This window comes from Lissotriton helveticus, chromosome 4_1 (genome assembly GCF_964261635.1).
Source record: "Lissotriton helveticus chromosome 4_1, aLisHel1.1, whole genome shotgun sequence".
NCBI classification, from domain to species: Eukaryota; Metazoa; Chordata; class Amphibia; order Caudata; family Salamandridae; genus Lissotriton; species Lissotriton helveticus.
In genome coordinates, this window is record NC_136063.1 from 99,327,852 (window position 1) to 99,339,293 (window position 11,442).

Genomic DNA, 11,442 nt, shown 5'->3' on the forward strand with positions numbered 1-11,442 from the left:
ATTTTAAATAATATTATCGTGCCCACATACTTGCACTATAATTGTGCCTCCACCGCTTCTTAGGGCGGAGTAAATCGTGTTTCTGTCAGCTGCTCGTGGCGTCTTGCCGCCATCTTAGGTGTAGCCGGGACCTCTTGTGTGCCATCCGCCTGAGCGCTCTAGTGCTCAGGCAGTCGATCAGGTGAGCCTCTACTTAATCCTCACCCCTCCTGCGCAGCGGTGACGCGCAGCGGGCGCGCCCGACTCGCGCCTGAGTCGAGCCAGAGTCTGCCCGTCTGCGCCAGTCAGCGCTAAGGAGGCGCGAGAGGCGGGAGACTCTGTGTGACCACCACCGCCATCTTTCAATCTAGATTTAGGTATGTCGAGGGAATTCTTGTTGTCCTATAAAGGGCCCCAAGCCCATTGCAACGGTGTGCTATTCCCCGAAAATTGGCATGGCCCCGTTTGCTGTACTCAATGTCGTATGATACTGGCCCCTGAGTCCCCTATTGAAACATCTTCAGACTCCCTTACCGTACGAGGTGGATTAATTAATGCACTATCTCTACCCAAGAACGCCCAGAACATTTATGACCTTATTGTCGAAACTCATTTGGATTGGCTTTTGGTCACAGAAACATGGCTAAAGCCGTGGTGTAATCCCGACCTAGCCATAGCCCTCCCACGTAATTTTCTTATCCAACGCTTGGATAGACCTGAACAACGGGGAGGGGGCCTTGCCATTATCTACCGCAATACTCTTAAGTGTTCCTCTCAAGAATTGACAGATATTAAGGGGGCAGAGGCACTAGCATTCTCCTTGGAGATTCACAATACTTTCGTCTTCTCTGGGGCCCTCATCTACCGCCCCCCGGGGCCACCATTGAAGTTCTTGGAAACAGTGGGTGACGCTCTTAGTGAACTAGCACTCAGATTTTCCCATTTTTCAGTATTGGGCGACCTAAATCTGCACCTAGAGTCCCCTAACGAACCTGGAGTGGGCTGTTTTATGGATATTATTGCTGTGTTAGGACTTACACTTGTGAATCAGGAACCCACCCATCAGGCTGGGCATCTGTTGGATTGCATTTGTTCCAATTCTTCCAGCCTGAGAGTCAAACCCCCTACCCCTCAGACATGGACGGATCATTTTTTTATTCCATTTAATATTGTATGGAACTTGAAATCCATCACCAATTCTATGATGCGCACAAACAAACCCAAAACTAAACCTATCCCTGATTGGAAATTACTAGCCAGTAGACCTGACGTAATTGATAAGTTAAAAGATAGTATACCAGCTCTAACCAACCTCACTTCGGCAGACAATCAGACTTTCTGTGACTGGATTGCCAGAGCGGGAACCCTGTTAAGCTCATCCAGAAACAACAACTCTAAAACCACCAAGATCAAAAAAAGTGCCCCTTGGTTCTCAATGACCCTGAAACTCGAGCTAGGTGAGGTCAGAGTACTGGAACGGAGGTGGCGTCGAAACTATGATGCCACCGCCCGTAACATCTATAGGGCAGCGAGACGGAAGTACCACGCAGGAATAAAATCCGCAAAAAAAACTCACTATCTACAGGCCTTATCCATGGCAGGCCAGGAACAAAAAGCAATTTTCAGGATTGTCAAGAATTTTATGAACCCATCAGCTCTATCGCAAGAGATTCCTCCATCTCAAGATCTCTGTAATGCGATATCTGACTATTTTGATAATAAGATCCTTGCTATCGTGAAGACTTTTCCATCAGGAGCAACTGCGACTGTGGATGCTGAACAGATAGTAGAGATGACGACCTCTCCCTGTTTTGAGGAATTTGCTCCAGTATCTCTTGAAGAAACCTCCAAGGCTATCTTGGCTAGCAAATCGGGATCCCCCTTTGACCCCTGTCCCCCTTCGGTGCTACATATCTTAGTAGAGATGGTTAACCCTATAATCAATAGGATTATTAATTCCTCTCTAACTACGGCAAACATTCCTAATGATTGGAAGCTTGCAGCTGTCAAGCCTCTCCAAAAAAAGGCACTTGCTGATCCCACTACCCTTTCCAACCTGCGCCCTATTTCCTTGCTACCTGTCCTGTTTAAACTGACTGAAAAGTTCGTCAACAGTCAACTGACTAACTTTTTGGAGAAGAACAACATGCTCCATCCTAATCAGTCAGGATTCCGGTCAGAACATTCTACCGAGACGGCCCTGCTTTTTACCGCAGAGACCTTACGGGCGGCAATGGATCAAGGAAAGAAGGCTGTCCTTATCCTACTTGACCTGTCGGCAGCCTTCGATACGGTCTCACATAACATCTTAGTGGACCGGTTGGCTGCAGCAGGGGTAGGAGGACAGGTCTTGGCATGGCTTAGGAATTTCCTTAGCAATAGACGCCAAGTCACAGTGCTGGGCCAATATCAGTCCGAGGCTAAAGACGTCAGCTCAGGGGTCCCTCAGGGCTCAAGTCTGAGTCCTGTACTTTTTAACTTGTACATGGTACCCCTAGTGAAACTGATCGCGTCATTCCAGATCAGTTCCATTTCATACGCTGAAGACACTCAACTCATACTGGTGCTGGACAGGGAGCGGCCAGGCGCCGAGGAAGACCTAAAGGAATGTCTAGCAGCAACTTTTAAATGGATGACCAACAACCATTTAAAGTGTAATGCCGGAAAATCAGAAATTCTACCAGTCGGGAATCATAATTTGTTTTCCCCAAAAATGTGTTGGCCAGCGGAGGCAGAAGCTCCTCCCAATACAATTACATCTGCCCGCAATTTGGGCATCAAATTTGACGATCAATTATCTTTTAAACCCCAAGCTGTGGCAGTAGCAGGTATGTGCTTTCAGATCATAAAAGCACTGAGGAAGTTTTTTGGCCTACTTCCGTTATCGGCGAGGAAAACAGTCGCAGTGGCCTTAATAAGTTCTAGGCTGGACTATTGTAACGGATTATATGCTGGAGCTAATAAAACCGTTCTCCACAGGTTACAAATGGTCCAAAATGCGGCGGCCCGCCTCGTACTGCGTTGGCCTCATAGGTCTTCAGCCTCAGCAGCACTTAACATTCTTCATTGGCTGCCAATAGGTAAAAGAATTTTGTTTAAAATTCTTCTAATTACCTTTAGGGCATTTCACCAACGAGGGCCAAAATACATATGCAACGGGTTCAAAAGATATCACCCGATGCGTTGTCTGAGGTCTGCCAGTCAGAATTTACTAACCCCTCCCCGTTTCAAGCTGGCTACAAAAGGTGGTAAATCCCTCTTTGTATTGGGCGCCAAGGCCTGGAATAAGCTTCCCCCCTTTTTACGTTCATTTTCCCAAGAAACCTCTTTCAGGAAGGCATTAAAAACTTGGATCTTTTCTTTGCCCGATGCCATGTGTAGGACTTTGGTGTAATTGTGGTGTAGAATGCAGGACATCCTTTTTTTTCCCTCCAACTCTTCTATCTGAGTTGTGTGAGCGCCAAGATACTCCTTGGAGTGGAAGTTGCGCGATAGAAATGTCTCTTACATTACATTACATTATGTGTGTGGGTGTGTGTGCTTGGTTATGTGTGTGTGGTTGTGTGTGTTTGTGTGCGTGGTTGTGTGTGATTGTGGTTGTGTGTGTGGTTGTTTGTGTGGTTGTATGTGTGGTTGTGTGTGGTTGTGTGTAGTTGTGTGTGTGGTTGTGTGTGTTGTTGTGTGATTGTGCGTGTGGTTGTGGTTGTGAGTGTGGTTATGGTTATGTGTGTCTGGTTGTGTGTGTTTATGTGTGTGTGGTTGTTTGTGTCATTGTATGCGTTTGTATGTGTGGTTGTGTGTGTGGTTGTGTGTGTGTGGTTGTGTGTGAGGTGTGTGTGTGTGTGTTTGTAGTTGTGTGTGTGTGGTTGTGTGTGTGGTTGTGTGGGTGCTTGTGTGTGTGCTTGTGTGTGTATTTGTGTGTGTGACAGTAATACTAAAAGCATCTCAAAATAAAAAAACACAAACATTGAGTTTGTGGAAAGAGAAAACACTTTGTAAGTCAAACGGGCGCCGCGGCCAGGGCGACTGACGCTGGAATCTGGGGACCACGGTTCGATCCCCGGCTCCGGCGGCAGGTTAGCCCAGCACCATGTGACTCTGGGCAATAGCTCGCTTAATCTTCCCGATGGCCCCCCAGCGCCTAGAGACCCTTACGGGTGATTGTGCGCTTTACAAATGTGGACTTTACTTTACTTTACGGGCAGCAGCAAAGCATTAACACTACACGTTCTTTGATGTTTGATGTTTGATGTTCTTGTGGTTGTGCGTGTGGTTGTGGTTGTGATTGTGTGTGTGGTTGTGGTTGTGTGTGTGGTTGTGTGTGTGTAGTTGTGTGTGTGTGGTTGTGTGAGTGGTTGTGTGTATGTGTGTGGTTGTGTGTGGTTGTGTGTGTGTGGTTGTGTGTGTATGGTTGTATGTGTGGTTGTGTGTGTGGTTTGTGTGTGGTTGTGTGTGTGGTTGTGTGTGTGTGGTTGTGTATGTGTTTGTGTGTGTAGTTGTGTGTGTGGTTGTGTATGTGGTTGTGTGTGTGGTTGTGTGTGGTTGTGTGTTTGTGGTTGTGTGTGTGTGGTTGTGTGGTTGTATGTGTGGTTGTGGTTGTGTGTGTGTGTGGTTGTGTGTGTTGTGTTTGTGGTTGTGTGTGTTTGTGTGGTTGTGTGTGTGTGTGGTTGTGTGTGTGCTTGTGTTTGTGTGTGTGTGTATGGTTATGTGTTTGTGATTGTGTGTGTGTGTGGTTGTGTGCGTGGTTTTGTGTGTGGTTGTGTGTGTGTATGTGTGGTTGTGTATGTGTGTGATTGTGTGTATGGTTGTGTGTGTGGTTGTGTGCGTGGTTGTGTGGTTGTGTGTGAGGTTGTGTGTTTGGGTGTGGTTGTGGTTGTGTGTATGTATGGTTGCGTGTGTGGTTGAGTGTTTGTGTGGTTGTGTGTGTGTGGTTGTGTGTGTGGTTGTGTGTGTTGGTGTGTGTGGTTGTGTGTGTGGTTGTGTGAGTTTATGTGTATGGTTGTGTGTGTGGTTATGGTTGTGTGTGTGGTTATGCGTGTGATTGTGTGGTTATGGTTGTGTGTGGTTGTGTGTGTGATTGTGGTTGTGTGTGGTTGTGTGTGTGTGATTGGAGGTGTGGTTGTGTGTGTGTGGTTGTGTGTGCTTTGTTGTGTGGGCTTGTGTGTATGTGGTTGTGTGTGTGTGTGGTTGTGTGTGTTTGTGTGTGGTTGTGTGTGTTTGTGAGTGTGGTTGTTTTTTGTGTGTGTGTGGTTGTGTTTGTGGTTATGTGTATGTGGTTGTGTGTGTCGTTATGTGTGTGTGGTTGTGTGTGGATGTGTGTGTGGTTGTGTGTGGTTGTATGTGTGGTGCGTGTGTGGTTGTGGTTGTGTGTGTGTGGTTGTGTGTGTGTGTGTGGTTGTGTGTGTGTGTGGCTGTGTGTTTGGTTGTGGTTGTGTGTGTGACAAGATACTAAAAGCATCTCAAAATAAAAACACTTTGTAAGTCAAATGGGCAGTTGCAAAGCATTAACAATACATGTTCTTTGATGTTTGATGTTCTTTGAACTAGAAAATCAAAGGGGCGCCACGAAAGTGATCGCAGGCGAATATCAAAGGGGCTGCTAAAGTGATCGCGGGCGAAAGTGATCTCGGGCACTTAATGAGTTTGACGACATTTGCCATTTTGCACCTCGGCTCCTAAGCGCGCACCCGTGCACAAGCACTGTAGCTCTAGGCTGGCCAGGCTGGCCTTGGTAGCATTTTTTGAGCCCTCACTAAATGTCTCGATAGTGCAGCACATGCGCTGGGTTAGCCGAGACCTAAAAATGGTACATCACTCGTGTGGGTGGGTCAAGTACCCATGACAGGCAAGGACCCAAAACCTATTCATGCTATATCAAAATTAACTATCACAAAACAACCTGTATTGCAAGGGGGTCCCATGAGTTTTTGGCTCCAGCATCAGCGGACATCTAGGGAAACCTACCAAACCCATACATTTCTGAAAACTAGACACCTGGGGGAGTCCAGCAAGGTACGATTGCGTGGGTCCTCCAACATTTCCCTAACCAGAATCCCCTGCAAACCTCAAATTTAGCTGAACAAATCACTTTTTTTCTCATATATGTGTGGGAAATTTTGGAATCTGCGTAGATCCACAAATTTCCTACCACCCAGCATTCCCCCCGGTCTCCCGATAAAATCATACCTCAATCACCGTGCCAGCACAAATGTCCTACCCCACAGCGTTCCTCTCAGTCTCCTGAGTAAAATGATACCCCACTTGTATGGGTAGGGCAACGGCCTGTGACTAGGAAGAGCCCAAAACATAGGGATTTAGGGTTTAGCACCGACAATGCATTTTTTGCCTATTCTGCATTGGACACCCTCATAAGTGTGGTATAATTTTACTTGGGACACTTAGGTGAATGCTCTGAGGTAGGACATCTGTACCGGCACAGTGATTCCAAACAAAAATAAGTGGAAAATGTGTTTGTTTTGCAGCTAAATTTGGGGTTTGCAGGGGATTCTGGGTAGGAAAACGTTGACGGATCCACGCAAGCCATACCTCATTGGACTCCCATGGGCGTCTAGTTTTTTTTAAGTGTGTGGGTTTTATAGATTTCCTAGATGGCAGCGAGCCTGGGGCCAAAAAACAGGTGCCCCCCAAAACCAGGTAGTTTTTTTATAGGTAATTTTGAAGTCTCCACAGTACGATTTGGGCCATTTCCTGCTGCAGCCACTATGCCTACCCACACATGTGAGGTATCATTTATATTGGGAGGCCTGTGTAGTAGGACATTTGTGTCATCCTGGTGATCCTACAACTTTCTCACAAAGAAATGTGAGAAAGAATTTTTTTTTTCCAACAACATTTGAGGTTTGCAAGGGATTCTGGATAGGGAACTGTTAGGCGACCCACGCAGGCCACACCTTGCTGGACTTCGCCGGGTGTCTAGTTTTCAGAAATGTGTGGGTTTGGTAGGGTTCCCTAGATGGTCGCCGAGCCCGGGACCAAAAACTCATGGGACCTCGCCTGGCAAAACTAGGTTGTTTTTTTTAATGTAATTTTGATGTTGCCTCAACAGGTTTTGGGCCCTTGCCTGTTGTGGGTACTTGACCCACCCACGCGAGCAAGGTACCATTTTTATCGGGAGACTTGAGGGAATGCTGGGTGGTAGGAAATGTGTGGATCCCACACTGAAATTTAATAAAAAGTGATTTTTTTTCAGCCAAATTTGAGGTTTGCCGGGGATTCTGAGTAGAGAAATGTTGGGGGACCCACACAAGCCATACCTTGCTGGACTTCTCCGGGTGTCTTTTTCAGAAACGTGTGGGTTTGGGAGGTTTCCCTAGATGGCGGCTGACCCCGGGGCCAAAAACTCATGGGACCCACCTTTGCAAAATCAGGTTGTTTTGTGATAAGTTTTGGGTTCTTGCCTGTCCCGGGTACTTGACCCACCCTCACAAGTAAGGTACAATTTTTCTCTGAAGGCTTTGGGGGACACAGTTGGGTGGAATGTTGTGGATCCATGCAGATTCCAGAACTTTCCACCACAGAAATTTTATGAAATGTGTTTCTCAACGGATTCTGGGTAATATAAGCTGGTGAGAGCCACACAAGTCACCCCATCCTGGATTATCCTGGGTGTCTAGTTTAAACAAATTTATAGGTTTGTTAGGTTTCCCTAGGAGCCAGCAGAGCTATGGTTCAAAATCTACAGCTAGGCACTTTGCAAAAAAGGGCCAGTTTTCACTGTGAAAATGTGTTGTGTCCACGGTGCGTTGTGGGCCATTTCCTGTCATGGGCACTGGACCTACCTGCACAAGTGAGGTTCATTTCTCACCGAAGTATTTGGGGAACACGGGGTGGGTGTAATTTTGGGGATCCAGGCAGATTCCAGAACTTTACACCACAGAAATGTGAGGGAAATGTGTTTTGTGAACACATTTTGAGGTTTGCAAGGGATTCTGGGTAACAAAACCTGGTGAGAACCAAACAAGTCACCTCATCTTGGATTACCCTGGGTGAAAAATGTATAGGTTTGCTAGGTGTGCCAGGTGCCGGCAGAGCTAGGATACAAAATCTACAGCTAGGCACTTTGCAAGCAAAGGGTCCATTTTCACTGTGAAAATGTGGTGTTTCATGTTGCGTTTTGGGCTGTTTCCTGTCACGGGCACTAGGCTTACCCACACAAGTGAGGTACCATTCTTCTTGGAAGACTTTGGTGAATGCGGGGTTGGGATCCATGCAGATTCCAGAACTTTCCACTACATAAATGTGAGGAAAATATGTTTTTTTGGGGCAGAAAGTTTGAGGTTTGCAAGGGATTCTGGGTAACAGAACCTGGTGAGAGTCAGACATCCTGGATTCCCCTTGGTGTCTACTATTAAAAAATATACAGGTTTGCTAGGTTTCCCTATGTGCCAGCTGTGCTGGGGCCCAAAATCCACAAGCAGGCACATTGCTAATAAAAAGTCTGTGCCTAGTGGGTTTCTGCCTCCCTGGAGGGGAATCCAGTGGGGGCGGTTTCCCTGATATGCCCCCAAGGGGGGGCAGAAAGACTGTGGCTATTTTTTGGGGGGTGGTATGCCCATTCTGGACATCCCACACCCCAAACATAAAAAAGACAGCTTAATCGCTGGGTCCTAGTGGCCTTTCTGCCCCCGGCAACTGCCCACATCTGCCTCCCCAGGGGTCAGATAGACTGGAATTTCTCTAGGGATGTGGGGGTATTGCCATGCCCATTTTGGGCAGCCCCCACCCCCACCCCTACTCAAATTAAACAAAAACTCCCTGGTTTCTAGGGGGCTTTCTGCCCCCCGGGTGGCAGATTGGGGGCTACGGCCTCCATATGCCCCCAAGGAGCAGCAGAAAGACTGGAATGTTTGTGGTCAGATGGGGGCATTTGCATGCGTGTTTTGGGCCCACCCCTAATTGTAACTGCCCAAAGAAATCCCTGATTTTTAGTGGCCTTTCTGTCTCTCGGAGGCAGATTGGGGGCTAAAGCTCCCATCTGCCTCCGGGGGGCAGAAAGACTGTCATTTTTGTGGGGGGTATTGGCCGGGCCGTTTTGGACAGCGTGCACCTGAATTCAAATTGCCCCCCAAAAATCCCTGTAGACTAGTGGGCTTTTTGCCCCTCGGGAAGCAAATTGGGGCATTTAGCCCCCATCTGCCCCCTAGGGAGGGCATAAAGGCTGTAATTTTGGGGGGGTGGGGGCATTGGCATGCCTATATCGAGAAGCCCCCACCCTAATTAAAATTACCCCCAAAAAAAATCCTTGGTATCTAGTGGGATTTCTGTCCCCCGAGGAGGCAGATTGGGGGCTGCTTCCCCTATCTGCTTCCAGGGGGAGAGACTGTAATTGTTGCTGGGGTGGGGGCATTCTCATGTCCATTTTGGGCAGACCCCACCCTAATTAAAATTTCACCAAAAAATCACTAGAGCCTAATGGGCTTTCTGTCCCCCCCCCCGGGGGGGGCCGATTGGGGCTACTGCCCCCATCTGCCCTCCATGGGGGCAGAAAGGCTGGTATTGTGGCGGGGTGGGGGCATTGGAATGACTGTTTTGGTGAGCTCTAACCCTGCAAACAATTGCGCAATAAAAAGAAATACCTGCCTTTTAGTGAGCCTTCTGCCCCGGGGAGATTGGGGGCTACTTTTCTTTTGGGGTGGAGCGAAGAATCTTGCCCAAGGGTGGATCTTGCACAAGGGGCCTCCCCTTCCTCCCTGGTGCCTAGTTGGTGGATCAGTGCTTGGGGATCCACTGGGGAGATTCTCCCCTTTCCAATGATACCCCTCCTGTCTTTCTACGTGCTCAGGGGGCTGAGATAGCCCCCTGAGCACATAGAAAGTGAAACAGAAATGAGCCTAAAGGCTCATTTCAGTTTCAGTTTCTGTGAAATTACGTCAGCTTGACGTCCGCTCTGATCGTTATTTGACAGAAACGGGGGGGCTCGGGAGCTGGGTAAGCTCTTTCCCAGCTCCCGAGGCTACAGGGTGCCATGTGCCAGGACGGTCAGGAGCCGTCCTACGCACACAACACCATGGCGCAGGGTGGCTCCTGGCCATCCGGCACCCGCAAGGGGTTAAAGAACAGTACATGTTTCCGAACCCAGTCTAATATGCTGCATAGCTAAATACATATAAGGTCCCAACTTCAAGACCGATTGCATTGCAAATGCTTGTTTAAATAACCTGGTTTTTGAATATTCTCTGATTAATTTCTTAACTGTAATGTGGAAGTAGTATTGCTGTTCAGATGTCACATACAATGTTTCCTGAGGAAAGCATTGACAGTCGTGCCAAACTAGCAATAGTAAGCTGGGAGTCCTCACTGAAGCCAGTTCACTTCTAAGAGCTAGATTAGTGTAAAGCTGTGGGAGAGCAGTCACCACACATATAAAGACTAAAGGCTCTCCCTCACATAATATATGGGGCTTTATATTTGAAAAGAGCCTTTTGGATGCCAAAGGTTGGATTCGCCATTACTTTGCAGTGGGTATAAATGAGAGGTTTCTGAGGGTGCTGAGAGGGACGCACTATCTCCTCTTTCTGGCTGACTCAAGAGCTTCTCAGACACCACCGAATCATTACTTTGTCCCTGTGGAGCTCCTGGACTACTGTGGGGGAAATTAATGAGTGGATGAGTCCTCTTACCTCCAGCAATGAGTGCGCAGAGCAGGACCGCGGCTGTGAGGAGAGTCCTCATGGTGCACTGGAGTAGGTAGGATCTCAGAGTGTGTGCTGAAGCAGCTGGGTTTGTCTTCTACACATCCACTGCTGAGGACAGAGCTTTTTATACTGCAGAAATGGGCGGGGTCAGGGGCTACCTGAGCCGCCCACAAGGTAAAAGAACTGATGACCCTCACTGTGATTGGAGTACTCCTGAGACAACCCTTCTGCAAAACAGACTTTGGGAGCTGATGTAATGCACACCTCATGAGTAAATACATCCTAAAAGCTCTTCTCACTGAGGGCTTCTAGCAGCATTGTGACCTTTTAAAGTTGCTGTAAGTTACCTCATTAGTGCATGATGTATTTCATGGGTAAACCATTGAAAGAAAACCTAAGGCATTTCCACCCGAGATGCGGATTGCTACAATACCTGGTTACTAAACAGGAACAAAATATGTTTTATTAATACCTATTTGTTAGGAAGATAGGTCTGAGTTTTTTTTTAGAATGTTACCAACTACAGATTTTACATCCAAAGTTGGTATCTGATGAGCCTCCTTTGACATGATTGGTTGACTACATAGGTTTTCTTTATAAAATCAATTTTGTAAGAGGTCATTAAAGTCTTGTTTGTGTTTTTTCAATATGCTTAGTGATTGATCTTCATCTGTGCCATCTTCTCTGCTGTTGCTCCTGTCCTATAAGAGTACTAATGCATTGTATATTTGTTCAATTTGCAGTAGGGTTAACCCATACTGTGAATGTGCTATTGTAATTGCTTGTGTGGTGAGTAGACGGTCCTTAC

The 11,442-nt window shown here is 47.3% G+C and overlaps 1 protein-coding gene across 1 annotated transcript in view; it reads right to left on the reverse strand.

Annotated features, from left to right (window-relative positions):
- The window catches only part of LOC144827040 (phospholipase A2 inhibitor and Ly6/PLAUR domain-containing protein-like), a 67,746-nt gene extending 57,064 nt beyond the window's left edge, over window positions 1–10,682 (reverse strand). Inside the window, exon 1 of the mRNA XM_078685502.1 lies at window positions 10,620–10,682. Coding sequence (XP_078541628.1) covers window positions 10,620–10,671 — 52 coding nt within the window. The 5' untranslated portion in view covers window positions 10,672–10,682. The remainder of the gene's footprint in view (window positions 1–10,619) is intronic.
- Window positions 10,683–11,442: the final 760 nt, after the last annotated feature.